Source organism: Platichthys flesus, chromosome 3 (assembly GCF_949316205.1).
Source record: "Platichthys flesus chromosome 3, fPlaFle2.1, whole genome shotgun sequence".
NCBI classification, from domain to species: domain Eukaryota; kingdom Metazoa; phylum Chordata; class Actinopteri; order Pleuronectiformes; family Pleuronectidae; genus Platichthys; species Platichthys flesus.
In genome coordinates this window covers 12,227,385-12,253,120 of record NC_084947.1, presented here as the reverse complement: position 1 = coordinate 12,253,120, position 25,736 = coordinate 12,227,385, and the positions used below count along the sequence as shown (strand labels likewise).

General features: G+C 40.7%; 4 protein-coding genes across 8 annotated transcripts in view; 2 read left to right on the top strand and 2 right to left on the bottom strand.

The window, feature by feature from the left end:
- Window positions 1-416: 416 nt before the first annotated feature.
- mob1a (MOB kinase activator 1A) lies at window positions 417-8,131 on the bottom strand. Its single transcript, XM_062381914.1, has 6 exons — window positions 7,949-8,131; window positions 7,058-7,224; window positions 6,233-6,326; window positions 4,887-5,020; window positions 3,859-4,022; window positions 417-2,562 (listed from the first exon to the last, which is right to left on the bottom strand). The coding sequence occupies exons 1-6, from the start codon at window positions 7,960-7,962 to the stop codon at window positions 2,485-2,487; spliced, it is 651 nt and encodes a 216-aa protein (XP_062237898.1). The 5' UTR covers window positions 7,963-8,131; the 3' UTR covers window positions 417-2,484.
- Window positions 8,132-10,254: 2,123 nt separating this feature from the next.
- Window positions 10,255-14,223, top strand: mthfd2 (methylenetetrahydrofolate dehydrogenase (NADP+ dependent) 2, methenyltetrahydrofolate cyclohydrolase). The gene is made up of 8 exons (XM_062381913.1): window positions 10,255-10,408; window positions 12,141-12,325; window positions 12,438-12,560; window positions 12,662-12,814; window positions 12,913-13,020; window positions 13,121-13,213; window positions 13,304-13,429; window positions 13,533-14,223. Exons 1-8 carry the CDS (start codon window positions 10,329-10,331, stop codon window positions 13,682-13,684), a joined length of 1,020 nt encoding a protein of 339 aa, XP_062237897.1. The 5' UTR covers window positions 10,255-10,328; the 3' UTR covers window positions 13,685-14,223.
- Window positions 14,224-18,678: 4,455 nt separating this feature from the next.
- On the top strand, window positions 18,679-20,708 carry arl6ip4 (ADP-ribosylation factor-like 6 interacting protein 4). Its single transcript, XM_062381912.1, has 5 exons — window positions 18,679-18,920; window positions 19,418-19,759; window positions 19,862-19,979; window positions 20,081-20,150; window positions 20,241-20,708. The coding sequence occupies exons 1-5, from the start codon at window positions 18,761-18,763 to the stop codon at window positions 20,295-20,297; spliced, it is 747 nt and encodes a 248-aa protein (XP_062237896.1). The 5' UTR covers window positions 18,679-18,760; the 3' UTR covers window positions 20,298-20,708.
- A 599-nt stretch (window positions 20,709-21,307) lies between these two features.
- LOC133943843 (membrane-associated phosphatidylinositol transfer protein 2-like) overlaps window positions 21,308-25,736 on the bottom strand; it is a 46,511-nt gene continuing 42,082 nt past the window's right edge. For all 5 annotated transcript variants that reach the window (XM_062381911.1, XM_062381907.1, XM_062381910.1 and 2 more), the window contains one exon: window positions 21,308-25,494. In XM_062381911.1, coding sequence (XP_062237895.1) covers window positions 25,117-25,494 — 378 coding nt within the window. In that variant the 3' untranslated portion in view covers window positions 21,308-25,116. The remainder of the gene's footprint in view (window positions 25,495-25,736) is intronic.

Genomic DNA, 25,736 nt, shown 5'->3' with positions numbered 1-25,736 from the left:
GTCCTTTATTAATGTGATAAATGTATAAAAATAGATATATTTGATATAAATAAATGTGAGTATTACAGAAACTATCAATATACGTTTTCTATTAATACAGGTGTGACCTAAAAATGCAGTTCAAGGCCTATTTCACATTTGTTCACTCATTATGTAATACACATACATCTGAAATTCAGAGTTTAATAAATATATAATATGATAATATACGTACCATTTTCAAAACCTTCTAAATTATGTTAAAGGTATTTTGTTTGCAAAAAGAATAAAATGAATGAATAATAATAACTCAAGGCCGCTTTAACAACACAATTAACAGTATGAATCAGTTCTTCACTGTAGAACCGATGCATAAATATCAGTCTGCACAATCTTCCAGACATTCAATGCACACAAAATGAAAAATCAACACAACATTGTCCTCTCAGCGTTTATTTAGTTTTTGTTCCACCAATACTGTCAATGTAAGACATTTTCATAAGGCACAGTTTTGTTCAGACAAAACACTGATACTATTTACAGAAATGTTTTTTTGGGAGGTGGGGGGAGGGGTGGACGCAATGCAAAAATCCTCAAACGTCCTTCCAGTCAAAATGACCACCCAATGATTGGAACATTATTGAAAAAATATATAAAACTTTTTGATTCATTTCAAAGCCCTTGTTGAAAAACAATTTGTATTACAACGTTATATGAAATGTAACTCTGTGCCAAACGTTTAAAAACAAAGTATGAGGGAAAAAAGCAATACATTTCAAAAACATGTGATTTAATTGAAAGAAAGGACGAATTGTATATTAATATAGAATCTGTAAAATAAATTGGTCTTGCAAATAAAATAATATGCCTGTGGATGAGTAACCTAATGGATGCTGGCTTGATTTTTTTAATATTCAAATCAAGGAACTTGGAGGGGAAAGAGTGGATAAATCACACTTAGACGAGAATTAAGCAATTTTTTCAAATCAAATCAACACTCTACTGCACCTCATCACATTTGTTGGTTCCTGGTGATGCATTTCAGTTATCTAACAGCTCTTAATTGGTTATATGATTGTCTCATAAGAATTTAGGTCCAGCATGAGGAAGATTATGGACCGATTTCCTTGCTGAAACTTAGCAAAAAAAGAACATTCATCAGAAATATTAGCTGCATCAGCTTTTAAAGAGGATGACAGTACAAACAGGCCCGCTGTTGTAGCCTGAGAGAAGCAGAGGAAATGACCACGATACATGCACCCAGACTATGAAGGCATCTGTCAAAAAACTACACACATCTCAGGTTACTCATCCTTACCGTTCACAGGTTCAATAGATATTGCTCCATTTTCGAATCCAGGAGAAAATATATATATATATATATATTAGTACCAGCATTGAAAGAACAAACATTAAGAGTTACACAATTAATCGGCACTACAGAAATGAACTTAAATGACTGTAAAACAAAAAATTCACATTAGACTATTTTTGCTGTTGATGATTTCTACCATAGAGCTCCTTTATAGAGTCGTTATATAAGCTCTAAGTGGCTAATAATCATAAGTAGCAGATACAAAATATTACTATAAGCACTAAATCTGGCATTTAACTATTATAATTAAGAAAATAGCTGAAGAAATGTGCAAAACACAATATTGCATGACCAAACTGAAATAATGCAGTATTATGCAATCGATAATGGAGTTTTTTGTGGGGCAAGATTAAATGCACAATCTTTCACACATTACTGTATCATCACTAAGCATCTAAATTCGAAGCATGTAAACACACAGTAGGGTCTGAAAGTCTAAGAAAACTATCCCATTCAAGTGGTCGCAGACTTTTGGACTCCACTGTACGTTGGATATCAGATGTCAACCAGCTGGTGACACAGCTATACAATATTTATCACTTCTTTTTTTGTCTCTCTTCAAGTTGTACTTAAAATACCTTCCTCACACTTTAATTGACATATTAAAAATCCTCAAGACTTGTTTCATGTCACTACTTCTCTTGCTAACTTTTATGACAGACATTCAAAAAAATCAAATATTGTGATATTCGGTCAGTCAAGGTTATTACTTACAATAGCTAAAAGTCAATAAAAAAAAGAAAATTACCTAAATAACTAGACAATCAAAACACCTCTGAAGGAGCTGGTTTTCACTTTAACTTCCAAAATGTCCTTGGTCCAATGTAAAATTCTGTAAGTGTCCCTTGGTGAGTTGCTAACCACACAGTCCTGTGAAAAATGTATTTTAAACTGCACTATTCTTGATCTAGAGTGGCGAAAATTGAAAAAAGGCTCAAAGACAGCATGAAAGACAACTGAGGGAATAAAAGGAGAAAATACATTACTAACAATGAGGAGATGAAAAGAAGGCACAGATTGTTAGAACTGAGACAAGAAGTTGTAGAGGTAGCAGAGGTCACAAAGAGGAACAAAGGAAAAAAAGAACACTTGAAAACAAAAAGAAGGAGATACTGTATGTGATGAAATGTCTATCTGTCCTTGGATCCAAGCTTCTCAATCAAGTCCTGCAGGGGGGCGAGCTCTCGCCTGTCGATAAGGTTGAACTCCTACAGGTCGAAAAACAAAAGTTATTTATACAAGTGTCAACACACTCTATCACGCTCAGATACTGATCACCTTTGAAAACACACAAAAAGCTGTCAGGGTCACGTTAAGGGGCAAAGGACAGCCGGCTCAGCTGGCCTCCACAAGTGACCTCAGTGTCAGAGGGGACTAAAAATATTCAGAAAGTGTTCAGTTGGTGTTTACCATGCCTTGAGTCGTTTTGTGGCCATCTCTACTATGTCAACATTTACTGCAAAATATTGAGTTTCTCTTTTAACTGTTTAAAAATGTAATCTTAGTGATTCACTTAACCCCCCTATCTCTCGCTGCCTCTCTCCCTCTCTCCCAATTATAGACACACACAAAAACACACAGGACAATGGACCCATCTGTCATCATTTAGATTGGATAAGTCTGAATTTGGTGTTTGCAAAAAGAAGTGACCCTCATGTGAGCGTGGTCACTCAGAAAGCATGTAGCGACACATTTTATTGCCATCTATGAACATCACTTGTAATAAGATCATCCGAGACACATGTTAAACCCAGGTCTGAACGGGTGCTAGGCCCTTTTCAGACCTGGTATCAACATCTGCTGGAGAGATTTGATCACAAGTGGGCAGCGGTAATTTGGTCTGTTCACGCCTGGCATTAAAATACATCATGTATGAGTCTCCTGTGATCGGATCTCACTTCCCTGATCTATATGCAAATCATCACATCCATCATTTGTGTTCGCAAAGAACAGATTTATTTTTACCCAGTCTGAGATTACAGATAAGTCCGATGACAGTTTGGGTGTCAGTGAGTGTGTGTGTGTGTGTGTGTGTGTGTGTGTGTGTGTGTGTTTGTGTGTGTGTCGGTGTGTCTTTGTCGGAACAAGCAAGAGAAAGATAATGTATGAATGCACAGCTGCTAATAAAAAATGATTTTGCCAATTTGTGAAAAGTATGAACCATTATTTGGTGTGAATATCGTGGTGTTGACCACAAACAACTCAACATATGGTCACTGAGAAGCGTAGAATTACGTTTGATTAAATGTGAAACTGGAGCAGGTCAGAGGAGGTCAGCTGAGTAGGAGGTCTTTCACGTGTGGCCCAGGACAGATATGTGTTCACACATCGAAGAGAATGTGGCCACATGGCAGAACATCTCCTAATGTGGTCTGAGGGATCTGATCTCAGGACGCATTCATTACACATTCAGAACTGTACTTTGAGCCAACCACTTGTGGTCGGATCACTCAGGATGGATATTAATTTCTGGTCTGCATGAGGTCTTGTAGCTTGATAATCACCTGAACAAAGAAAATGAAATGCTTGAAGGAGGTGTTGAGATGAGCTTCCTCCTGCAGCTGCATCACAGAGTCAAAATGCTGGTGGTAGATGTGAGCATAAACCCTGAACAGACGCTTCAGGATGGTTTTGGCCACAGACATGAAGTTCTTTGGGAAGGGAACTCCTGTGGGTCAGAGGGAGATGGAAAATACTGATGTCAGGAGAAGAGCAATATCCATTGGGGCTTTCAGCCTTCATTGGAGCACAATTATAGTCCATTGGGTCTTCATGTGAGACAAATAATCAGCTGGACTGAAATCAGGAGACGGAAAATAACATTACACTGCTTTGCTTTGTCTTTATGTGTAGGGAGACTGTCCTGCTTCACTGTTCTAAAAATGGGTGATGTTTTAAATGGTTGGTAAGTCCTAAACAGTCTGATGCGTGAAACTGACAAACACTACAAGAACTGAAAGTCAGCGAATTCACCGCCCAATCATTGCTTTTTTCCAAATCCAATAAACCAAAATAGACCCCTCTTAACGAAACAGAAATCCTTTCCCACTGCACTCTAAGTGCACGACAATGAAGCCTGTACAGATAAGTTTGCTGTCTGGTTGCATAAGTAATGATGAAAAGAACATTCTGATGGCTGATTTTCACTCACCACAGACAAACATACACTGTATATTACATGAAATAGAGACTTTTAGATAAATAGAAAGAAATAGAAAGGAAAGAAGCAGAGATGGACAAATTAAATCTTTCAAAATCCCATTTAAGTTTTTCTAACTTTGCCTGTTGGAAGACAATATCCAAATTAAATATAATTGCTGCATGTAGGGGTCTAGACATCTGCACAACAACGCAACTACACCATGTTTGTTTCTCTCTCCCTGGGCTTTACAGACAGAGAACTTCTGCTGGGATATTCGTGGAGATCATACGCTCAACCCTGCAATCTGTATCACCACAAAAAGCCTGAACTGAAACAGTTTGTCAAACTGCTGGAAATAAAAATAATTCTTCAATTGGAATCAAAACTCACCGATCTTGGAGGGGAACAGCGTCTCATCATCCAGCTGATCCTGCACCCAGGTCATCAGGTAGTCGATGTATTTGGGCGCAGAGCATTTGATAGGTTTCTTAATGTTGGTGCCATCAGCCCAGTGATACTCATATCTACAGAAAGAGAGTGAAATTAACTGACATTCTGACACAAATATAAAAAGCCCTACTTATAACATGTACTAAGAAAACATCATTTGGTAGCAGATAAGCTAAAAAACAGCAGAAGGGGGAAATGCAAAAGTGTCTACAGTCGCCTTGTTGCTTGCAAATATCTCAACAGGAAGTGAACCCCAGTGTCTGCCTCCTGATTAGAGACTGAAGACAGCCTAGGCTGTAGAGGGGATAGAGGAAGTGCCGAATCTAGGTTCTAACCAAGCAGCTTCTGCAGCGACCAGATGCTCAGTGTAATTCCTGTTTTCCTCATGTGACGTTCAGATGATGTCATTGAAATTCATTTATTTTGACCATCTCTCTTCTAACTTTAAACTAACCCACTAATTCCACTTCTTTTAAGTACATTATTTGCAATTCCAGACCTAAAGTAAAAAGTATGTTTTTTCTATCACCAACACTCTATAATGGTGTTTTACAATAAATGTAATGTAACTGAAATGGATTATAATAGAAATAGACATTAAGGTTGCAAAGCCGCTGCTCAGGTCGAAATCATTTTTAAAATAAGGGAAACAAAGTAGTCTACTGAATTTACTTTAAAATTAAATTTGAATTGAATTACCAAGTGGTTGTGATCAGAAATTAAGTTTTAGGCAGAATAAGCTTTTGATGTCAAGAGGAAGTCATCACAGCTTCAAACACTATATCAAGTAAGAAGTGAAGCTCTGATAACTAATTAATAAACTAACATGCACAACATTAGTTAATGTTAAATCCTTAATTTGTTCAGTTAAAGAGACACTGTACTGCATCATGTATAAAAGTAGGGGAATCGTTTAATAATACAAGGTATATATAGCTGTTTTAAGCTCTGTATAATTGTGCTGTTTTTTGATTATTGACTCGGACTGTTCCTCTGGCTTATGATGCAGAGTTAATCCACATTTGCACAGTGACGTAAATTTATATTAATACAGGCAGTGTATTGACAGCAGACACTAGTCATAGTAAGCCTAGTGTAACTAATGAAATTAACAGTGGGGCCGCTCTACTTAAGTTTCTCAGTAAACCATGACCGTGTGACAGCAAAGCAGCATTAAAAACACAATTCCCTTTTTAAGTTCTTCCTACTGTGGCATGTCACAATATATTCTGTAAAAAAAAATGATATGGCCTAGAAGCCCTGTAGCCAAAAAGAAGCTCCAATACCTTGGTCCAGCAGACATCACAGAGCAGCTGGTCTCAGTGCAGAACTCAGTGATGGTGCCGTAGAGCATGTTGATCTGGTTAAAGAAGTCCACCGCTGAAAGAATCCTAAACTGTTATTTTTGTTCTCCAGTAATGACATTTAACACCAATGACACTAATACCATACAGTCATAAAATGTTTTAGTTAACCAGGCATCTAGTTGCTTTTTCACTCTGAAGAATCTGTACTGTCCTCTCTTTCTTGGATCATAATCTTGGTTTTTAACAACGAAAATTTTCTGAAATGTTACCTGCCAGCACCCCACAGTATGTGAGAATATAATGTAAAAACTTTACTGTGAACAAGTGGTTGTTAACATTTGTAACACATGACAAACAAATAAAACTGGATGAATACAAATATCTCAGGAAGAAAAAGATGTGACAGACACAACAAAGACACCAACAAAGACGTCAACTTTGAAATTTGAGAGTTTGGTGAGAAGGGCACAAGCTGTTATTAATGTCCTGTAAACAATTGTTTTTAAGGTGGTGTAACTTATACGTCATGTCCTGCATCCTGCACTCTTTAAAAAGTTGCCAACCCTCGCCTGTAGGTTTCAGATATTTCCTCAGGTTGTGAACACGTCTGACCTGCACACTGTCCTGCTGCACTCTTCAATGTGAAAGGCAAACTTTTGAAAATGTCATGACCCAATTTACCAGATATCTCATATCTGACCACGATTTGAGTGATTCAAAAGCTAATCTTAATCTTGTTGGGCTTTGATAAATAGTTGTCTGTGTACTATGCTATCTTTTTGTTTTATCTATACATCCACTCACTGTTGACAGCAATCCATTCATTGAGATCCTCTCCCTCTGGCAGCATGACTGCCTGCCTCAGGTTCCCACTGCCCAGTGTAGCCTCAGCGTGTTTCAGAAGCTCATACTGGTGGGAGCCCTCCGGGATGTTCTTCTTGGGCTTGAAGGTCTTGGATGAGCGACTGCCACTGCAAATAGACAAACGCTGTGAAGCTTAGCAGCTGTCTGTACATGACCCAAGACAAGTGAGGCTTCTTCAAAGGCTTGTGTGGGAGCAGTTCCTGCACTTGGGCCTCCACATGTGATGATCCTTCCTGTCTGGTTTGTGCAATAGGCAGCAGCAGGAAGCATTTATGGTGACCATATATCAACATGAGGCTTATGTCAAGCCTTTATGCTTGTTTTGATATGTTTTCAGTGGGACAGATTGGTGACTGTGTCACGTATATACCCGCAACAAACAGCAAAAGACAACAGTGAGAGTGTAAACAACAGTTCACAACAAAACTTGTCTATTAGTACCTGAGGTTCCACCACTCGATGGTGTACATGATGACTAACATCAACATGTCTAGTCTTATCTGACCATAGACTGATTATATAAGCAACGTTGGCAGCTTTGCCGTGAGCTTGCATTAACTACCGGGCTAGCTAGGTTAGCACGTAACTAGACTAGTTTAAAAAGTTATGGTTGTCATGGTTATCAGTTAGACTGATCATATTGAAACGACGGATGAAAAAACCCAACGTGGGGAAATGTGATTCAAGTTCACGTCAAGCTCGTTAGTCCGTCGGTTTGGTTTCTGTGACGGTGTCTAACTTTAAACGCTATTTTTTGCCTTGGTGGAAGTTCGTGGAAGCGAAGCTAACGTTAACCGCAGCTGAGCTAACGTAACTGCTAACTTTACTCACAACAGGAAGCTCATCTTGGCGAAGCGGTCGTTGGAGAGTTTCGTTCACAGCTCCGGTCCCGGGTTTTATTTAACGGAAACTAGTTTGTATAATGACACGGTGCGAGTCCCTTGCTGCCTGCTAACAGCGACGTTTATGCTAACGAGCTGCACCCACAGCGGCTCTTCCTCTATCAGATCAGTGTGGAAGCTCCTCGGGGACACTGTCGCCCCCTGCTGCTCACACTTAGTACTACCACTCCCCACAGTGTGTGTTGTGTCCTGTGTGCTGTGTTCACTCAGATGGATCAAAAGCAGCATGCATGAAGCGTTTGTGCATGTGTGTGGGACCAATAAAGGAATATAGTAATAAGGAATAAGGATTAAAGGAAACACATGGGCTCAGATGTTTTTTAGGGCCTAAACGGCAGTGCCGCACCTATTCTTCGAACATGCATTTTCAAGATACAGTATTTGGCAAGGAGGTTTGTATGAACGTCTAAACTCATCTCAACTGGCTGAACTTCCTCTGTGGAATGAATCTGTTTAACAGTCGTGTGACTCATGACATAATCCCAGACTGATTTCACAATGTAGATAATCCAGGCTCTGCGAGGGCCAAACCATCTGTCTCTGTAGATTGTTCTCTAAGACTCTGACTTTACACTTAACGGGGCTTCGTTCTTTTTTGAATTCATATTGTGTTATGCAAAGAAATCCAAACATCAAAGCCAAAACTTTGCACTGAACTTAATGTATGAGAGAAGGACTATGAACCATTTGATAGACAAAAATAGCTTCTGATCGACGGCAGGGTGTGGATTGTTAGTGGAAGTGGGTTCTTCTCCAAAGATCCCCAGAAGCCAAAAATCCTTGGTTCACAGTGCAGTAATAATGATCTTTTGGATATCATCCCCTTCTTTTCAGGGCTAGGTTTTTCAAAAAAAGGGAATAATTCAAGAAGCTTGATGAAAATCATATTGAGGGAACTGATATCTTTAAGTACGTGAAATCTAGAGCATCTTGATTGATAGAAGACTGTTGGGCCTTGTCGGAGGTATGGTCTCTACTGCATGCCATTCTTTTCCTTTTTAAGCTTGCTGCCCTGTTGTGTAAATACACAACAGGGAACATTTATCCATATTCAATTATTAAGACCTTATTTATTTTGTATCGTATGTGTAGTAAATTACCAAAGCCTTACTGTCAAGTATTGCAACTCGGGCTGGGTGTAATGTGTTGGCTGCGGGGTACAAAATGGCTGCGGGGTACAACATTTTCAGAGGATGTGTCGTACAGTGTTTGCATGTGAGGCCTTAGTAATGGCTCAACAGCGGAAAAAAGTTGTCCTGTTGTCCTAACTGGTTTTTCTGGCCTTATGACTAAGCATATTCTTCCAAGTGCTCTGTGGAGGAATGACTGGATATTAGATTAGAATTCTTACCTAATACTTCCTCTTGCACCACTCAAAAGGACTTTTTTATTTTTAACTTCATCATATTTATTTCCTACATGTTATTGAAAAGCATTAGGTTCGCAGAGTTATCAGGTTAGGTTATCACAGAGTACTTTAAACTTCCCAACAGTTTATATTAAGTAGTGGAAAATAAATTAAATACAAGCAAATCATAAATGTGTCTTTTATATGTATCAGTAATAATAATCTATAATAATACAACTCCAATATATGAAATTATCCTATTGATGTTTTCACTAATGTGTTTTATCTAAATTAGATGAATTTATGTTTTTTTAACGTGGAATGAGCTCTTTATATTCAAATAATTCATATTTACATCGGGGTCCTCTCTACAGAGTCCGCCATGTTGTTTACAGTAGCCCAAACTGGACAAACTAAACACCTTTTGAGTTTTGATGGCAACTGAAGGTTACCACAGGTTCTCTATCATGTTTGGAAGGGGAGGGTGAGTTGAGAGGTATTCAGCTGTTACACAAACCTTCACCACTAGATATCACTAGACTCCACAGGCTGGACCTTTAAATTACTATTTTTCCTTAATCTACCAATAACATTTTATCTGATTTAAAAGTTAATCGATCCTGGCAAAGTATCTATACAGCCCTGATTTACTTTGACAAAATACTTCACTACAATACTGAACATTACAAAGTGACATGATGTTATAAATTAGTGTGAACCCTGTTAGTGTGTGAAGTGTGTGGGTGCAGTGGATTTCAGTGGAAGCTCGTGAGTGTGCAGTGTCTGATATACGAGTAGCAGATACCAGTGACGCAGGCAGTGGGGTGGGGGGGGGGGGGGTTGGCCTATATAACCCGCAGCTCTCCTCCCTCTCGGCCACAGACGTCGCTCTGTCAGTCCAGGCTGTTCCACTCGCGGTGTCTCCTGTCTCCTCTTCCTCCGCCTCACAGACGATCAGAACATGGCCGCGCTCAAGACCCTCAGGAAGCTGTGCCAACTCTCCCAGCACCACGTCTGTAAGCTGCACACGTCCGCCTCCAGGTGAGTCTCTCCCCGCGGCTCTCTAACCTCGATCCGCTCCGCGCCACATGCTCGGGCGCCTGTTTCTCCACGGCCCGAGCACAGACCTGCGTTTACTGCCTCGGTGTGTACATCGGTCCATCTTGTGCCACACGGTGTTTATATTGATCACATCGTGGGCGCCAGAATTGAGGATTTGTTATATCATCTTGTACTGAATGACCGCTATAGAGGTGCGCCCCTAGCGGTATGCCGGTAACATTGCAGCGGAGTGGCTGATGAAATCGTTGTGAGTGCTTGCAACTTGTGGCTTGAGGAGCCAGGTTTCAACTGGAGATCGAGGTGCGGGTCTGCACACAGCAGGGCGGGACGGCCAAATGCAGTGTGGCCATAATGTTCTGGAGGATGTCAGATGATTTGGAAGGTAAATTAATCCTAATTCTGAAAAAGGAGGATGGTGTTTCTCTGCAGCGTCCCGTGTAGGCAGTTATTGGGGACGTGCTGGGTGAAGCATGAGACGTGTAATAGGGCTAATGTCTCCAAAACCAAAACCTCGTGTGATCCCAGCACATGACCCGCAGCTCCACAGACATTAGATAGATAATCTAAAGCAAATGTCACTTTATGCCTGAGTTATTACCACTTATAGAAACAGACACAACATTAAAGCATAATTAAATTAAATCTGATACAAGGCTTTGCTTTAAAATGTACACAACAAGTAATATAATCATCATAATAAAACTATTTAATGTCTTTTTTCTATAGCCTTATCTAAACAAGGCTACAAAAGGCTTTACAATATACATGTGAATCAAACAAGACAAATCCAAAAATAACAAAAGAAAATATAAAACACTTAACTTCAACATAAAGAAGATAAACCCTGTAGAAAATCCTCCTAAGAGACAACTTATTTCCGAGGTGGGTCTCCTTCAACATGGATATGTGCTCATACATGTCAATAGGGAAGTTCTCTCCTCACAACAGCAGCTTTGTATTTACATTTATGAGGTGAAAGAGCAGCTGCTCTGTAATCCCCACACACTTTCTCTGGGACCTGGTTCACTACCATCCCCATGGCCTCACCCCACTTCGCCCCAAAGATGTGCTACTTTCCCCCGATGTTTAATCACTTTTGACAGAATGAAAAGGAGTGTTGCGTCACCGTGGTTGCCTCGTTACTCCTCAGTTGTTCACCGCTGCTCTCTGTGTTTGTTGTTACATAATAAAAAACCATCCAGGGTTTTATGTTTGGAAAAGGCAGGAGGGTGTGTTAACCCTGTCTGTGACTTGCATAATGAAGAGCTCGGCACTTCACTTTTAACCATTTAACCACCTCTTACTGAACTCCGTCCAAAGAGTCTCACCTAAAAAAGCTTTCCACCAGTCCAGGGACGGAACATGTACTATTTCAGCACAGTGCTGATTAAACATGTCTCAGTCAGGTGGAAAAATGCAGGCTCTAAGGATAGAATTGGTGCGTTCCCAAGGTGGACGGTGGAGATGGATTACAGGTTTCTGGTGTCAAAAGCCCTTTTCAATCAGAACATATGCAGGAGACAGATGTCCCCTTAAACCTCCAAGAGGCCCGTTCCAAGGGCCAATGTGGAGCGCTACCCCGCATACTAAATTCAAAGAGGAAAGATAAAAAAAAAAACTTAGATTTAGTTTGGATACGTAGAAGTCGTAAATTAAGATGAAGCAAGTTATTGGATTTTCCTCTGACCCTTTTGTTTTTTCCGACTCTCAGGCAGGAGGCAGTGGTCATCTCAGGAAGAAAGTTGGCCAGGCAGATTCGGGAGGAGACGCGGGTGGATGTGGAGAACTGGGTTTCAGCGGGACACAAGAGACCCCATCTGAGTGTGATTCTCGTCGGCGACAACCCAGCCAGTCACTCCTACGTCCTGAACAAGACACGTGCTGCAGCTGATGTTGGTCAGTGAAAACCTCCCACTGTCCTCATACACGTAAACACAAGGCTTCTACAAGAAAATTGCCACAAGGCGAATGCATTTAGTAATTTTTCTAATTTTTCATCCTCCCACAGGAATTTCTAGTGAAACGATTCTCAAGCATTCGAACATCAGTGAGGAGGAGTTATTGGACCTGATCTACAAACTCAACACAGACCACCGTGTGGACGGCCTACTGGTCCAGCTGCCTCTGCCAGGTACAGAGAAACTGGAACAAAGACTGACAGTGGCTATAGGAAGACCTGTACAAGTGGTGAATTGTCGTCCTGACTCTAACTTGCCTTTTTGTTTGTGACAGAACACATCGATGAGCGCGCAATCTGCAATGCAGTTTCCCCCACCAAGGATGTGGACGGCTTCCATGTAGTCAACGTGGGTCGCATGTGCCTGGATCAGTCCACCATGCTTCCAGCCACTCCCTGGGGAGTCTGGGAAATGATCAAACGCACAGGTAACTTGCGAGAACTGTTACTTCCTCAAGGCTGAAATGCTGCTGAACAAACTCTGAAGTATCTCAGTACTAAACCAACCCAAATTCTTGTCTTTCAGGTATTCCTACTCTCGGGAAGAACATCGTGGTTGCAGGGCGCTCTAAGAACGTCGGCATGCCTATCGCCATGTTACTGCACACAGACGGGCGTCACGAGCGACCCGGAGGTAGGTTGTGGTGTGTGTTTGTGCTTTTCTGTGTTGCTTTTGTAATATGTGTGAGAGGATACAGTTACAGACCACATACTAAACCTTAATTCTGTTGCAGGTGATGCGACGGTCACCATTTCTCACAGATACACTCCAAAGGATAAACTTTGCCAACACACTAGGATCGCTGATATTGTTGTGGCTGCTGCAGGTTTGTGTCTCTACCGATTCGTGACCGTTTGCTACACAGATCAAATTGTTCCTGTGGTTTCTAACTATACTGTGTTGCTGGATCTATCAGGGATTCCGAACCTCATTACCGCGGACATGATCAAAGAGGGCGCGGCGGTTATTGACGTCGGAATAAACAGGGTGCAGGACCCGGTCACTGGAAAGCACAGATTAGTCGGAGACGTGGATTTTGAAGGTAAGGCAGCACAGTGGCCATGCGGGTGTGGCTGTAAAAGGTGCTACACTGTGTCTCAGGTGTTTTTAACCTTGATTTTCATTTTTCCCCTGTCCCTGTTCAGGCGTGAAACAGAAGGCGGGCTTCATCACTCCAGTACCCGGAGGTGTGGGACCTATGACTGTGGCAATGCTCATGAAAAACACTATCAAAGCCGCTAAGAACGTTTTGCTGTATCCACCAGAGAGGATCCGCATGGCGGCTTCATCTTATTGAGCTGGAGCGAATCCCAGCAGCAGTGACACATTCCACCCACTCCAACACCACGACCCCCCTGTTTTTTTTTTTTGTTTTTTTTAAGCAACGCGACCAGCTCCCCTTGCACATGGACTGGAAAGATGATAGCTTTAAGGCTCCGTTCCTGCTGACATCTTAAAACTCTCCTAACTTCAAGTCCATGTTTAGACTGTTACCTTCACTCATGCAGCTGAATGTTTTGTTTTAACCGGTTTCTCAGTATTTATAATGTGCAATGTATTTCAAGGAATATTGAGAGACGCCCGTTTTATTTATTGCTTCAGTGGAATCATATTTAAGCATGAATGGAGACAGGTTACTACAGTATTTCCCTCGAAGCCGTTCCTTTTCTTTTCTTTTTTTCCGTTAGTTTAGCCTTGTGCATCAAGAGTAATAAGGGCTAACATCATCAGGAACAAGTCTCTATAAGCTTTAAAGATTCACAAATGCCTTTGTAAAAACTTTGAAATAAATAATACGGATATGTTCTCACATGTGACGCATACTCTGCACACTAATGGTGTCTCCTTGTCTTCTTCTGAAATGAAGTGATCACGGTACAGTGTCCCAGTCATTTTAATAGACTTATGCCAAATATCACTCATTACTCTGGCAGTGTTGCATTGTATCATAGCACCGGTATCAAATAACCATCTATTTCTGCCCTCATCCACTGATCCAGCATTATGTAACTGACATGATAGCCCCCCCATACATAGCAGACATTTCCTCCTACACCAATGCCCCACCCTTTTTAAGAATCATAAATCATTTCAATCATATCCTGGTTCACAAACTTTCTCTCTCTACAGATCAATTTCAAAGTTGAGTTGTATTTATTCCTTTAATTTGCTGACCTTATTTTTCATTAAATGGAAGCAAACTGACTCAATGTAACCTCAGTATTTAATTCACCTGACTCTTTTGGGTAGAACAAACTTTACCCTTCTCATACAAAGGTCATATTCCCCAACAGAGACCCTTTTATCTTTTGATAAGAAGCAGTGGACTTTTTCAGTCCCCCTAACACGATTTAACCTAATGAGTAGATAAACTAACAGTTATTATTTGTCCTATTTTTGATTTCCTTTTTGTAGGGATTATTCTATTTGGTTGGTGAGCAGTGTTGTGCAAGTTTACACCTCATGAACTAGTTCAAATTTCAGTTCATACTAGTAAACATGAATAGTTCACCATTTAAATTCTGAACTAGTTCATAGTTCAGTTCATGTCATAGTTTTAAGGTGGAAAGTGAGAATGAAAGACTTAACTTGTTAAAGCTTATCCATCACTACCCCTTGCCTTTACTTTCGGAATCTGTATTAGACAGTGTGTAAAAATCCCTCTCTGCCTTCTCTTGCCACATGTATATGAGACCGAGTTGTGTTGCAGGTATGGCCTGCCCCTTTAAGGAAAGTTTGTAGTGTGTGACGTAGTGCACCAGGGTATTGTGGGTAAAGACGCTAAAAGTGTTTTTTATAACGAGAAGTGACGGAACACCTAAAGGCAAAGCGACTGTTGCTCCTGCTGTATATCCGAGAGAAGTGGCCTCATTCCAAGTAAAGAAACATCTCCTCCTCCTTATTCACGGAGCGGTCCGGACGGCTGGTTACCGGACAGACAGCGAGCCAAGATAACCAGTGACTGGTGACCGGCTCCTGGTACAGGCGACACAGGAGACAGATTTATCATGACGTGACACATGCAATGTAAAACAATACATTAAGTCACGCCATCATTCTCTTAACCCCGGGGACGCACGGGAGGTAGAAGCGCTGCGAAAAGCGGTCAGCCTCCTTTCTTCGCCCATGTTAAATACTTGGGCTGTTCGCACCGGGAAGAACCGGGAGGCTCCGCGGCTAAACACTCACACACATAATCTCCTGTGAAGACCAGCATCATTTACCCCTGAACCAGCGCGGAGAAATGATGATGATGATGATGATGATGACAAATTAAATATAAAAAAAATAATATAAAAAAATATATATATAAAATTATATGTAAAAAAATTAAATTAAAAATTAAATTAAATTAAATTAAAAAAAACTGCGTGCGCAGATCCTGCGCAGAAGCCCATTGCGCACATGCTGCGCAGGAGCCTACTGCGCACATCTGCGCAGAAGCCCATTGCGCACATCTTGCAGAAGCCCATTGCGCACATGCTGCGCAGAAGCCCATTGCGCAGAAATTGCGCACACAGTTTTTTTTTTTTAATTAAATTTTTTGCCTTTTCTTATACTTAATTAAGTTTAATTTACATAGTGTAATATATTTTGCAATAGTAAGTGATATCCCACCAATTTTAAGAATTCAATATATTTCTGGCTTAAAGATGGAAAGGAGTGGGATTCAAACCCGGGTCCTTCTTGTTGAAGAATGGACGCTCTACCAACTAGGCCATACTGCCTAATGATTGCCATTAAGAACTAAACAAAAAAAGAAGGTGGCCAACTTACCGGGTCATGTTATGCAAAAATATTTTGTACTTTACTACATATATTTGACAGCCTTACTTAAAGTTACTTTTATATTTTTTTGCCTTTTAGATACTGGATGATTGTTAGAGAATAACCCAGTACGTTTGCTGTGATGTCCTGAGGCTGCCCCCTGCTGGCTGCTGGGTTCCTCCGCTGCTCTAGCTTGGTTTGTGCATTTTGTGATTAACTAAAGTTTTGAATAAAATAAAATCTTTAATAGTAGAGTAATATTTGTACTCTACTGTATACTGCATTTTTACTCTTTTTAATTATCACTATCAGTTTTTTATCAGTATTTGATCTTGTTTCTGTCTGTTCAGTTTCTTTTGTTGTTTTCAAAAAGCCTCCTGTGGACAGGTGTTGTAAACAAGCATTTATGCTAATACACTGTAAACAATGCATCTGGTTCGTCCAATGACATTGTCATGTCCATGTCCAAATAAAATAAAATAAAAAAAAAAGGGCAATTTGATGTACAACCAGCAATCAGTGCACGACAAAAATAAACAAATATAAACTATGTAAATAAAACACAATATAAAAATCCTATAGACTAAGTAGCAGGGGAAAATTTGCTTTTAATACATTAATTGATAAATCGACCAACAGAAAATTACCCATCAACTATTTAGATATTCTCTAACATTTATTAATGTTGGTGACATTTCCTTGATAAATGGGTGGAGGTTTTTTATAAAGCTGATGGATCAGAGATGAACCTATACGGCTCTGTTGAGCTCTACTGAGTGCCAGTCTAGTGAATGAATCTTGGATCGTCTCTCAAAAAACATTTCCCCAGTCCCATAGGTATTGTAGTGTGAAGCTAGTGAGGTGTTTTATAAAGATGTGAACAAAAACGTCAGAACAAGTGAATCCAATTTATTTCAGCATGAACAGAAAAAAAGGAGTTTCATTTCACTTCACAACAGTTCCTCATAGAAGCATGCTTCATACAAAGAGATGTATAAAAACCTACTCATTTTGGCAGCATAGTAGGAACATTATAGACTGCAGTTAGAGTCAAAGATGAATCAAAAAAGATTAAATTAACAGGTGCACAATTCAGAAAGCCCCGCAAAGTAGAGGAGGAGAAGAAAGAACAATAAAGAGGTTAAAATAACCCCGATTGTGGACATCATTTAGGTTTATTTGTGTCGACGTGACATGATATGCTATCAGTACAGGACTCTTTTGATATATTTTATTATATATTTTTATTTTTTCTTATAGCTTACAAATTTGTCTGCCTGTGTGTGCATCTGTTTACAATTCAAAAGTTCTTGGGGATGCATCACAGTTTCTGGTGTATGGTGGGGGGCGCCAATTTTAAATCTCGCCTAGGGCGCCAACATTACCAGGGCTGGCCCTGACCAGTGAGCTGAGCTCCCAACTTCGGTTCGGAGCCGGGACACTGGCCAGATAAGAAAACACTTGGAAAACGGTCTGCATATGTGTGCCATGAGTGATGTAGTGCGAAGTCGAGTTAGTTGGTTTAGGTTAGGCTACATCGCAGACATTTTACGGGCACTGAGCATCGAAATGGTGAAAGCATTAGATTTAGTCCGCGTCTCTCCTGAGGAGAAAGTATTGAAATGTCCAAAGCATTAGTGAACAGGTAGGGATGGGGCACATGACAATTCTAGGCAAATGGCTGTAGGGTTTCGTGGGATGGCAGGCTCTCATTGGCTGATGCGTTGGCGTATCAAGGGTGAATGAGGAATGGGAGTGAAGAACAAGAAGTGTTGGCTGGACTTTAATAAAGTTACACATAAAGAGAAGTTTCCTGTTGTTTATACGTGAGGACGCTACAATATGAATGTTTTCACCGTTCAAATTCATTATTTGTCATTGAGTTGCGTTCAGTTCATCGTTCTCATAAAGGTTAACTGTTCAATGAACGTGTTCTTTTGCGTTTGTTCATGCACAACACTGTTGGTGAGTTTGTTGATCACATAGAGATATAATGAACAGACATCAGCAATGTGCTCTACTTTAACTTTCCCTCTCAGAGTTGTACTAAAACCAATAAAAATAAAACAAAAATATTTAACCCAGGGATAATATTCATTAAAAAGTGTTTGGTCAATAACAAACATATTAAGCAGGAACAAGGAGTTTAAGATCCAACCAGTTAAGAATAAAAGAACCATAGTACAAAAATATACAATAAAATAAAACTAAATATATACAATTAAAGGTAAAATATGTACAATACGAAGATATGGGCAATATGTTACAGATTGTGCAGGATTTTTGTACGGCAAGCAAATGATCAATGGTGTTTATGTTAATATAACACATAATATCTATCTAATGCCCTTTTTATGCCACTTGTTTATGGAGTTCACTCTACAGGGATATTGCATTTTTTTTTTTATAAATAAGGAAAATACCCTTTCGTGCTAAAATGATCAAATGAACGCTGCACATTTCAAGTAGGAACCAGGAACCTTGAATGTTGTAATCCTCGCTGCCACCGGACGGTAATTGAAGACGAACACGCTGGAGAAACTTGAATGGCCGCTGATGCTCGGACTTTCCAGCGGTGATTTGTCTCCGTGGAGTTTCTCCAACAATGGGTCGCAGCAGGTCACATGACAGAGCAGACAGAGAGAAGAAGAAGAAGAAGAAACGGACACGGTCCTCCTCCTCTTCCTCGTCGTCTCCGTCCTCTTCCTCATCCAGCAGCAGGAGCCGGGGCAGGTCTTCAAAGAAAGAGACGCACAAGAGCAAAGGTTGAGCTCAGCTCCTTGTTGTGTGAATTCAGAGCCTTGGTTATATATATTCGTCTAAAATGGTTCTTTACAACATAGTTGTTTTACAAGTTGAAATATCTGTCAACAAGGATAAGTTATAGGTTTTACTTAAGCAAAACTATTGACATTGTCGATCAGTCTGTTTAATCAGATGTGTGAATGTGTAAAATAATCTCCACATGTGCAAATCTGTTATTAGAATGTGTTTGTGTAAGAAAATTGACCGATTTAGCTACACATTTACAGATAAAACACTTTATTAAAGTTATCTGTTTACACACAGACATTTAAAGGTCCATGTTCACATCCTGCACACAAACATCTGTATCCTTGTCACAAACCTATTGTCATCAACACTGTGTAGAATTGAAACCCTGCCAATCACTTCTTCATCACAGACATTTGGTTATTGTTTGTTACGTTACAGTGAAATAACACCTGCGGTAAACCGACACTGCTCTCTGTTCGTCCCTCAGATGTGAAAACTGAAAGAAAGAGGAGAAGAAGAACTTCTTCTTCCTCTTCGTCCTCCTCATCCTCCTCGTCTTCTTCGTCCTCGTCGAGTGACGAGAAGGCAAAGAGGAAGAAAAGTAAATCCAAGAAAAATAAGCTGAAGAAGAAAAAGGCAAAGCTGAAGAAACTGAAGAAAAAGGAGAAGAAGGAGAGGAAGGAGAAGCTGAAGAAAGAGAAGAAGGAAAAAGAAAAAGAGAAGAAAAAGATGACGACTGAGGGACTGTTGTCCATCATTCCGGAAGAGAAACCTCCGGCTTACCTGGAGGTGTGGCAGAGTGATGATGGGACGGTGGAGCCCGGACCTGGTGGGACATTTTGTACATCCCTTGTCTTTTTAGAACATCTGTTTCTTCCACCAAAGCAAACGATTCATTTTTAGTTTTTTCTCTTTTTGTCCTCCACTGCAGTCATGACCGATGAGCAGAAGGCCCGGCTCTCCACCAAGAGACCCATCACCAAGGAGGAGTATGAGGCCAGGCAGAGTGTGATCCGCAAGGTTGTGGACCCTGAAACAGGACTGACCAGGTAAGGCTGAGCCGCGGAGCGTGCACCGAAAATCCACAGCGCCCAACTTTCAAAGAAGGTGTCCGCCCACTGACTTGTTTTGTTCCTCTGCTTTCTTGTAGATTGGTGAGAGGAGAGGGAGAGATCATAGAGGAGATGGTCAGCCGAGAAAAACACAAAGACCTCTGCAAGGTAACAAAAAAGAACTGTTCAGCTGTAGCTTTGTGAAATGAGCACAACAACGTTGCCTTGTAGTCGATTGAAACTTTGTTCCGCCCACAGCAAGCCACCAAGGGAGACGGGAATGCCTTCCAGAGGAAACTGGGGACCAAGAAGTAGAAGACGAAATGGAGTCCTTCACTAACAAGAGGGTTCGGACAGTATGACGGAGGACGACCACTTTTCTAGATTATTAATGAATTTTTTATATTTAGTATGTGTTTTATAACAAACATTAGCCTGGGATTCAACTGTTCACAGCGGTGAATGTTATAAAAATGTCCAACACGTGCTCTTGACGTTCACTGATTTTAAATCCAAGTAAAAGTCTCCATCGACTACTGATTTGTCTTTTTAACTGTAAGCTGATCACAAAAGTGATTTAAAGAAAAACAGAAGAATAAGATTGTTGAATTTAAATCTGGTGAAGTCCGCTTACTCCATATAAGGAGTCCACGGAGCCTGACCGCAGTCCTCCGACATGTCATGATATGAAACTTTGATTTTGCTGAATAAACGATGCAGGAAAGATTTTGTTTACATTAACTTTAATTTTTTTTTCTTTATTCAAGTTATATACATTTAGTTGTAGTTCTTTTTTCTTCATTAATAGTCAGTGATAATAAGGTTTATGATTAAACTGTAAAATATCAATCCTCATTTACATACATCTTAGGAATCATTGCCATTTAAAGAAAATGTATATGTATCTGCTGACCTATCGCCTTTTTTTTACTGCTGAATAGCAGAAGATGGCTCCAAAATCTATATCGGTCGGACTCTGGTTATCGCTGTTGCCTAACAGCTAGAAGGTTCTTGGTTCAATTCCCGATGTCGTTTTGTCTGGTTTTCTGCCACAGTCTATAGACAAGCAGAAGTGGGTTAGGTTTACTGTCAGTGATGGTGAACGGTTGTTTGTCTCTGTCAGTGATAGTGATCGATGGCAGCATGTCCACTGTGTCCTCTGCCTCTCGTCCTGTCTTCTGGGGTCGGCCCCAGCGTTCAAAAGATTTTTGTATCCTATTTCAAATGTCTTCCTAATGTCGGACACAGTGAGATGATTCTTTAAATGATCTGTATCCTACACAACAAAACAGTTTTGTCTTTCTGTTTTTCAGCTACATATCATAAACCCACTTCGCACATTTTATAACTCACATTGTGTCTCTGAATAAATCTTAATTTATTTGAGCTTATCCCAGAAAAATAAAGTTTGATTAGTTAAATGAATTCTGTTGAAATCAAGCTGAACTGTTGTCTTGTTCATATTCGTATGTATGTGGAAAAAAAGGCCCAAATGACTTTGTTGTTCTTTATGTTCTTTATACACTGTGCATAAAAACAAGGGGATGGATAAAATGAAAATTATCCAAAATCTACAAGATACACACGCTGTACAATGAAGATATTCTCTACGCTTAATTTACCAAGGTTTGTTGTTTGTGTATTTATAGCCTGTCAATGGGAACTGATGGGGAAACTGTGGCATTGCATTACCCGGGGCACAGAGCTGGAGAGAGGTGACTTCCCTTACATCGGTGAAATATGTCAAAAACATTTCTCCTTTTTTTTTTTGTGAAAGAAAACCACATCCTTTTAAGAAAATATAGCCTTTTCCACAAAATCAGGACTAACAGTCGGTCCCTTTCCATGAAGTAAATTCGGGTGTGAGCAGCCCTCATTCTAGGCCTCGCAACACATTGGTCAATGTAAGGCAGAGAAGGGAAATGTAAGGCCTCCGGTAAAGTGTGTCGGTAGCAGAATCGAAGCAAGTGTCTGACCAGAGGTATCCAAACTTCACAGATAACCGCTACGGCTTTTACATTCTCTGGATTGTAATAACCAGGCAATTCAAAGATCTCTGAGGAAGGGGAAATGGATCAGTAGTTTCCAACTTTACACGAGTGCATGTTTTTCCAGCGTAGCTTTTCTATGAACGCACAAACAGCCATTATTGAAATAAATGGCAGTTTCCCAAAGAGTTGTTAATATGGCTTCAAACCTGATCTTGAAAGAGTCAGAATGCAGAGGGACAGAAGGAACGAGGTCTTTCACCAGGATCATAGAAACAGGAGGGAGGGAAGAGGTTCATTTACACTGGGACGTTCACTCAGTCCTCTAATATTCCCCCTGGATTTGTGTAGTGGACGAAAATATTAGAAACTCTTTTCAATCGACTATGTTTAAACAGCGGCCATTTCCCCCTCAGCAATGATGTAAAGTTGTACTGCTGTGATCCAGGTTTCTAAGATATCAAAGACTTAACTTTTATAATTTCCCACTGGTACTGTTTCACAGGATATAGAATCCTTACCAACGATTCGGCTACAGCTAATGTTAGCACTGAGCCACTTTCTTGCTTACATCACTGTTTAATACTGTAATCCGATATAGTGGGAAACACATTTGAATTTTGTAATATCGATGCACTTACATTCCTGGGACACAGTTATTAAAGCCTGGAAGTAAAATGCAGTGGAATCAAGCTTGGGATCTAAATGGACCTTCCAATGATTAAGTGCTTAAAGCTATCCACAAACATTCCTCTTAGCATTCAACCTTCTTCTAGCCAAGAGGGCTGTTTTTCTATTAAGATGTCGCTGCATCTTATGAGCTATCTAATATGTTGTTTAGCTCTGAAACATGGTGTCATGTGACTCCAGATTTGAAATTCCCGACCTGAAGAGGACGTTAGAGGGAAACAGCCGCAGTGTGAACATGCTGCTATATGCTATGCTATTAAAAGCCTCAGGGACAGTCTATTTAACAGCACCATAAACCACAGGCCTGGAAATGACCTTTCACTTGCATTGCCAGTCCAAGTGCTGAACCCGCATGAACGTTGGCGTCGGGCTGACTGCCTTATCTCTAGCAAGTCAAGTGTTGACATCCTGGGTCAGTCACAGTCAGTGTTGTGTTGGTTCATATGCTGGAACTGAAACATCAACAACTAAATCAAAGACTGAGCATGTGTGCGTCCACAGGAGTAAACCTACTGGAATGTCACAGCAGGCAGACTTTACTGTGGGGAAATCTACCTCGGTAACTTTCGCCCAATGTGGAACTAAGGGTTATTTTATATTTAAATGGGCATGCATATGTGTGTTTGTGTGTGTGTGTGTGTTTGTGTCAACGCAGCTTGATGTACGCAGAATATGTGCCTGTTCAACTGATTGTCAATGCACTGTGACATTTCTTCAACAGTCAGCTTGATCGTGTGGTGTAGTTGAGTAATATATTGCATGTTTCCCCTCACACTCGAGCCCTCATTGGTCCACTGCAGTCAGCTCCGCCCACGCCTGTGGGAGGGACAAATCAACATCGTCCGGATGAATAAAACTGAAAAATAATAAATCTTTGCTCTGCTCTCCCACTCCTGGCAGCATTAACAGCATTTACACATTGCAGATTTTCGACTTCCAGCAGAACGGGAGAACGAGACCTTAACCTCAGGAGGATTATCTATGAGCACATTCAGCGCCTCATTTACAGCTTAGGTATAACCAGAGAGAAGCCATATCAAAAATTTCCAAAATAGATAATAACATACATACAATATATGACACGAGATAGCAGTTCCGTTGATACAATTCTGGTGATCTGCGGGATAAAATAATAAAAATACAATACTGTGCCAGGCAAAGACCTGACTTGTGGCTGCTGCGACTGAAGTTTGGAAAAAGTTTTACACACACACACAATATAGCTAAAGTAATCTTAAAACACATTTTGTTCACATAATCAAGACATTTTAAAATATCTATAATCTTAAATAACAATAATTATCATCATCAATCAATAAAGTGTATCCTGAATGAGGCGGTTTTCATCCCCAAAGGAAAGAAGACACTTGAAACTGGTCTTCAGTGGACCAGATACCAGATCTGCACTGTAATATAACAATTATGTACAAGCCTTGTGAAGGCAAATCAACTACATACTTACACAATCTATTCCATTTTTACACGGGACACCCTCATCATATCCTCTGCTCGTGTACAGCATATCATTCTACACTGTTTGCTTTGGCACATTAACCGTACAGTAGCAGGAGTTTTCTCTATAGCGGAGTCATACATTACGCTTTAGGAAGGTGCAGCAGCGGGGCGCGGCGGGATTTTGGTGAAATGCTATAAAAACCTCAGGAACAGTTTCAGCTGCGACCACAGTTAAAGGGTAATTTCGCAGTTTGCTCCATGTGATGTTTGGATGACTCCTTGGTCTGAGGGACGAATAGAAAACAAGCGAAACTGGACGGTACAATTTGTCATTGCCGTTTGTAAATGCTTCAATGTGAGACTTAGCAGCTCTGGATCAAATCTTTGCTCTCTGCTGTTTATAAATCTTAAGAAATCTAACACTAATCTGGGCTAAATGACTGAAACCCACTCAGTCCAGCTTGTCCTGATTCTCCGCTCTCCTCTCAGACTACAACTAATCTGATTCTCTCATAAAAAGGACAAGTTTTAAAACTATTCTTCACAAACTGTGTATCTGAAGTAATTCTTGTGCTTGCTGGGTCGTATCAGAACCTGATACCATTGTCTATAGTCTGGGGGGCGAGGGGAGAAAAACTGACATGTTATTAAGACCGATAAATATTGACTGAACAGTAGAAACAGTCTGTATTCCAACAACATCAGCTTTGTCTGTCTGTGTGCACGTTCTTTCTTCAGGAAGATGCTTCTTGAAATGCCTGTTGAGCTGTGTGCGTGTGTTTTATAATAAATAAAGCCGCAGCTTCTGTCCATGTGTGACTGGCATTAGTTTTATAAGAAGTGGTTTGTAGCACCTGTGATTTTGCTTGTAGTAAAAACCCGTTTGGTGCAAGCAAACTGCTTTGCCCTCTTTCCATTTATCCTATTGTCACGTGTCTCTTCATCAGCACTGCATCTATAAGTCACTCTCCTGAAGGAACTCTCACATTGTCTCTCCAATCTCATTTTTGGCTGAGAGCTCCTGGTTCCAGCTTGGTGCTGCTGCTGCGGCCCCAGCAGCTCGCCGTGATGCTCATGCTGCGCTGGGTCGCTCCCTGACTGTGGGCGCGCTCCAGCCGCTCCTTCTCCAGCCGCTCGCTGTCCGACTGGCTCTGCGTGCGCTCCGGCCGGTTGTGGATGCTGCCCGTCGGGGAGCTGGGAGCCGGCTGGGAGGAGATGGTGCGAAGCAGGTGGTTCCTCTTCCTCAGGAAGTCGCTGTTGGCGCCCAGGCCGAAGCTGCCTTTGCGCAGCACCATGCGAGCGGTGCTGGACTTGGCCGGCCGAGAACGGTGGTTGAATTCCAGCTGGGACAAGTGAGCTGCGTAGCCCTCTGTGATGAACTGGAGAGAGGATCAGAGCAGATACACACTGTTAACTTAACACACAGAAACACAGCACTTTACATCTGACTCATTTTTGATGGTTTAATTGTTTGTCAACTGGATTACTCAGAACCTACATAATGGATTTAGAAAAAACAGCGTGGCGCACTGGGACACTGGAAGCACTGGGACACTGGAAGAAGGAACTCATTGCAAAGAGGAAGATCCCGGATTTCTTCCCCACTTTCTTGAACATTACA

What these genes read in the sequence shown, in the direction of transcription:
- mob1a (XM_062381914.1), bottom strand. An exon ending in TGAATGGATTGCTGTCAACA is followed by an intron (nt 6,327 to 7,057) that starts GTGAGTGGATGT and finishes GGATTCTTTCAG; the next exon opens with CGGTGGACTTCTTTAACCAG. An exon ending in ATTTCATTTTCTTTGTTCAG is followed by an intron (nt 2,563 to 3,858) that starts GTGATTATCAAG and finishes TTCGACCTGTAG; the next exon opens with GAGTTCAACCTTATCGACAG.
- mthfd2 (XM_062381913.1), top strand. Translation starts at nt 10,329, where the DNA reads ATGGCCGCGCTCAAGACCCTCAGGAAGCTGTGCCAACTCTCCCAGCAC. An exon ending in GGAAATGATCAAACGCACAG is followed by an intron (nt 12,815 to 12,912) that starts GTAACTTGCGAG and finishes CTTGTCTTTCAG; the next exon opens with GTATTCCTACTCTCGGGAAG. An exon ending in TATTGTTGTGGCTGCTGCAG is followed by an intron (nt 13,214 to 13,303) that starts GTTTGTGTCTCT and finishes TGGATCTATCAG; the next exon opens with GGATTCCGAACCTCATTACC.
- arl6ip4 (XM_062381912.1), top strand. Translation starts at nt 18,761, where the DNA reads ATGGGTCGCAGCAGGTCACATGACAGAGCAGACAGAGAGAAGAAGAAG. An exon ending in AGAGACGCACAAGAGCAAAG is followed by an intron (nt 18,921 to 19,417) that starts GTTGAGCTCAGC and finishes TTCGTCCCTCAG; the next exon opens with ATGTGAAAACTGAAAGAAAG. An exon ending in AACACAAAGACCTCTGCAAG is followed by an intron (nt 20,151 to 20,240) that starts GTAACAAAAAAG and finishes TTCCGCCCACAG; the next exon opens with CAAGCCACCAAGGGAGACGG.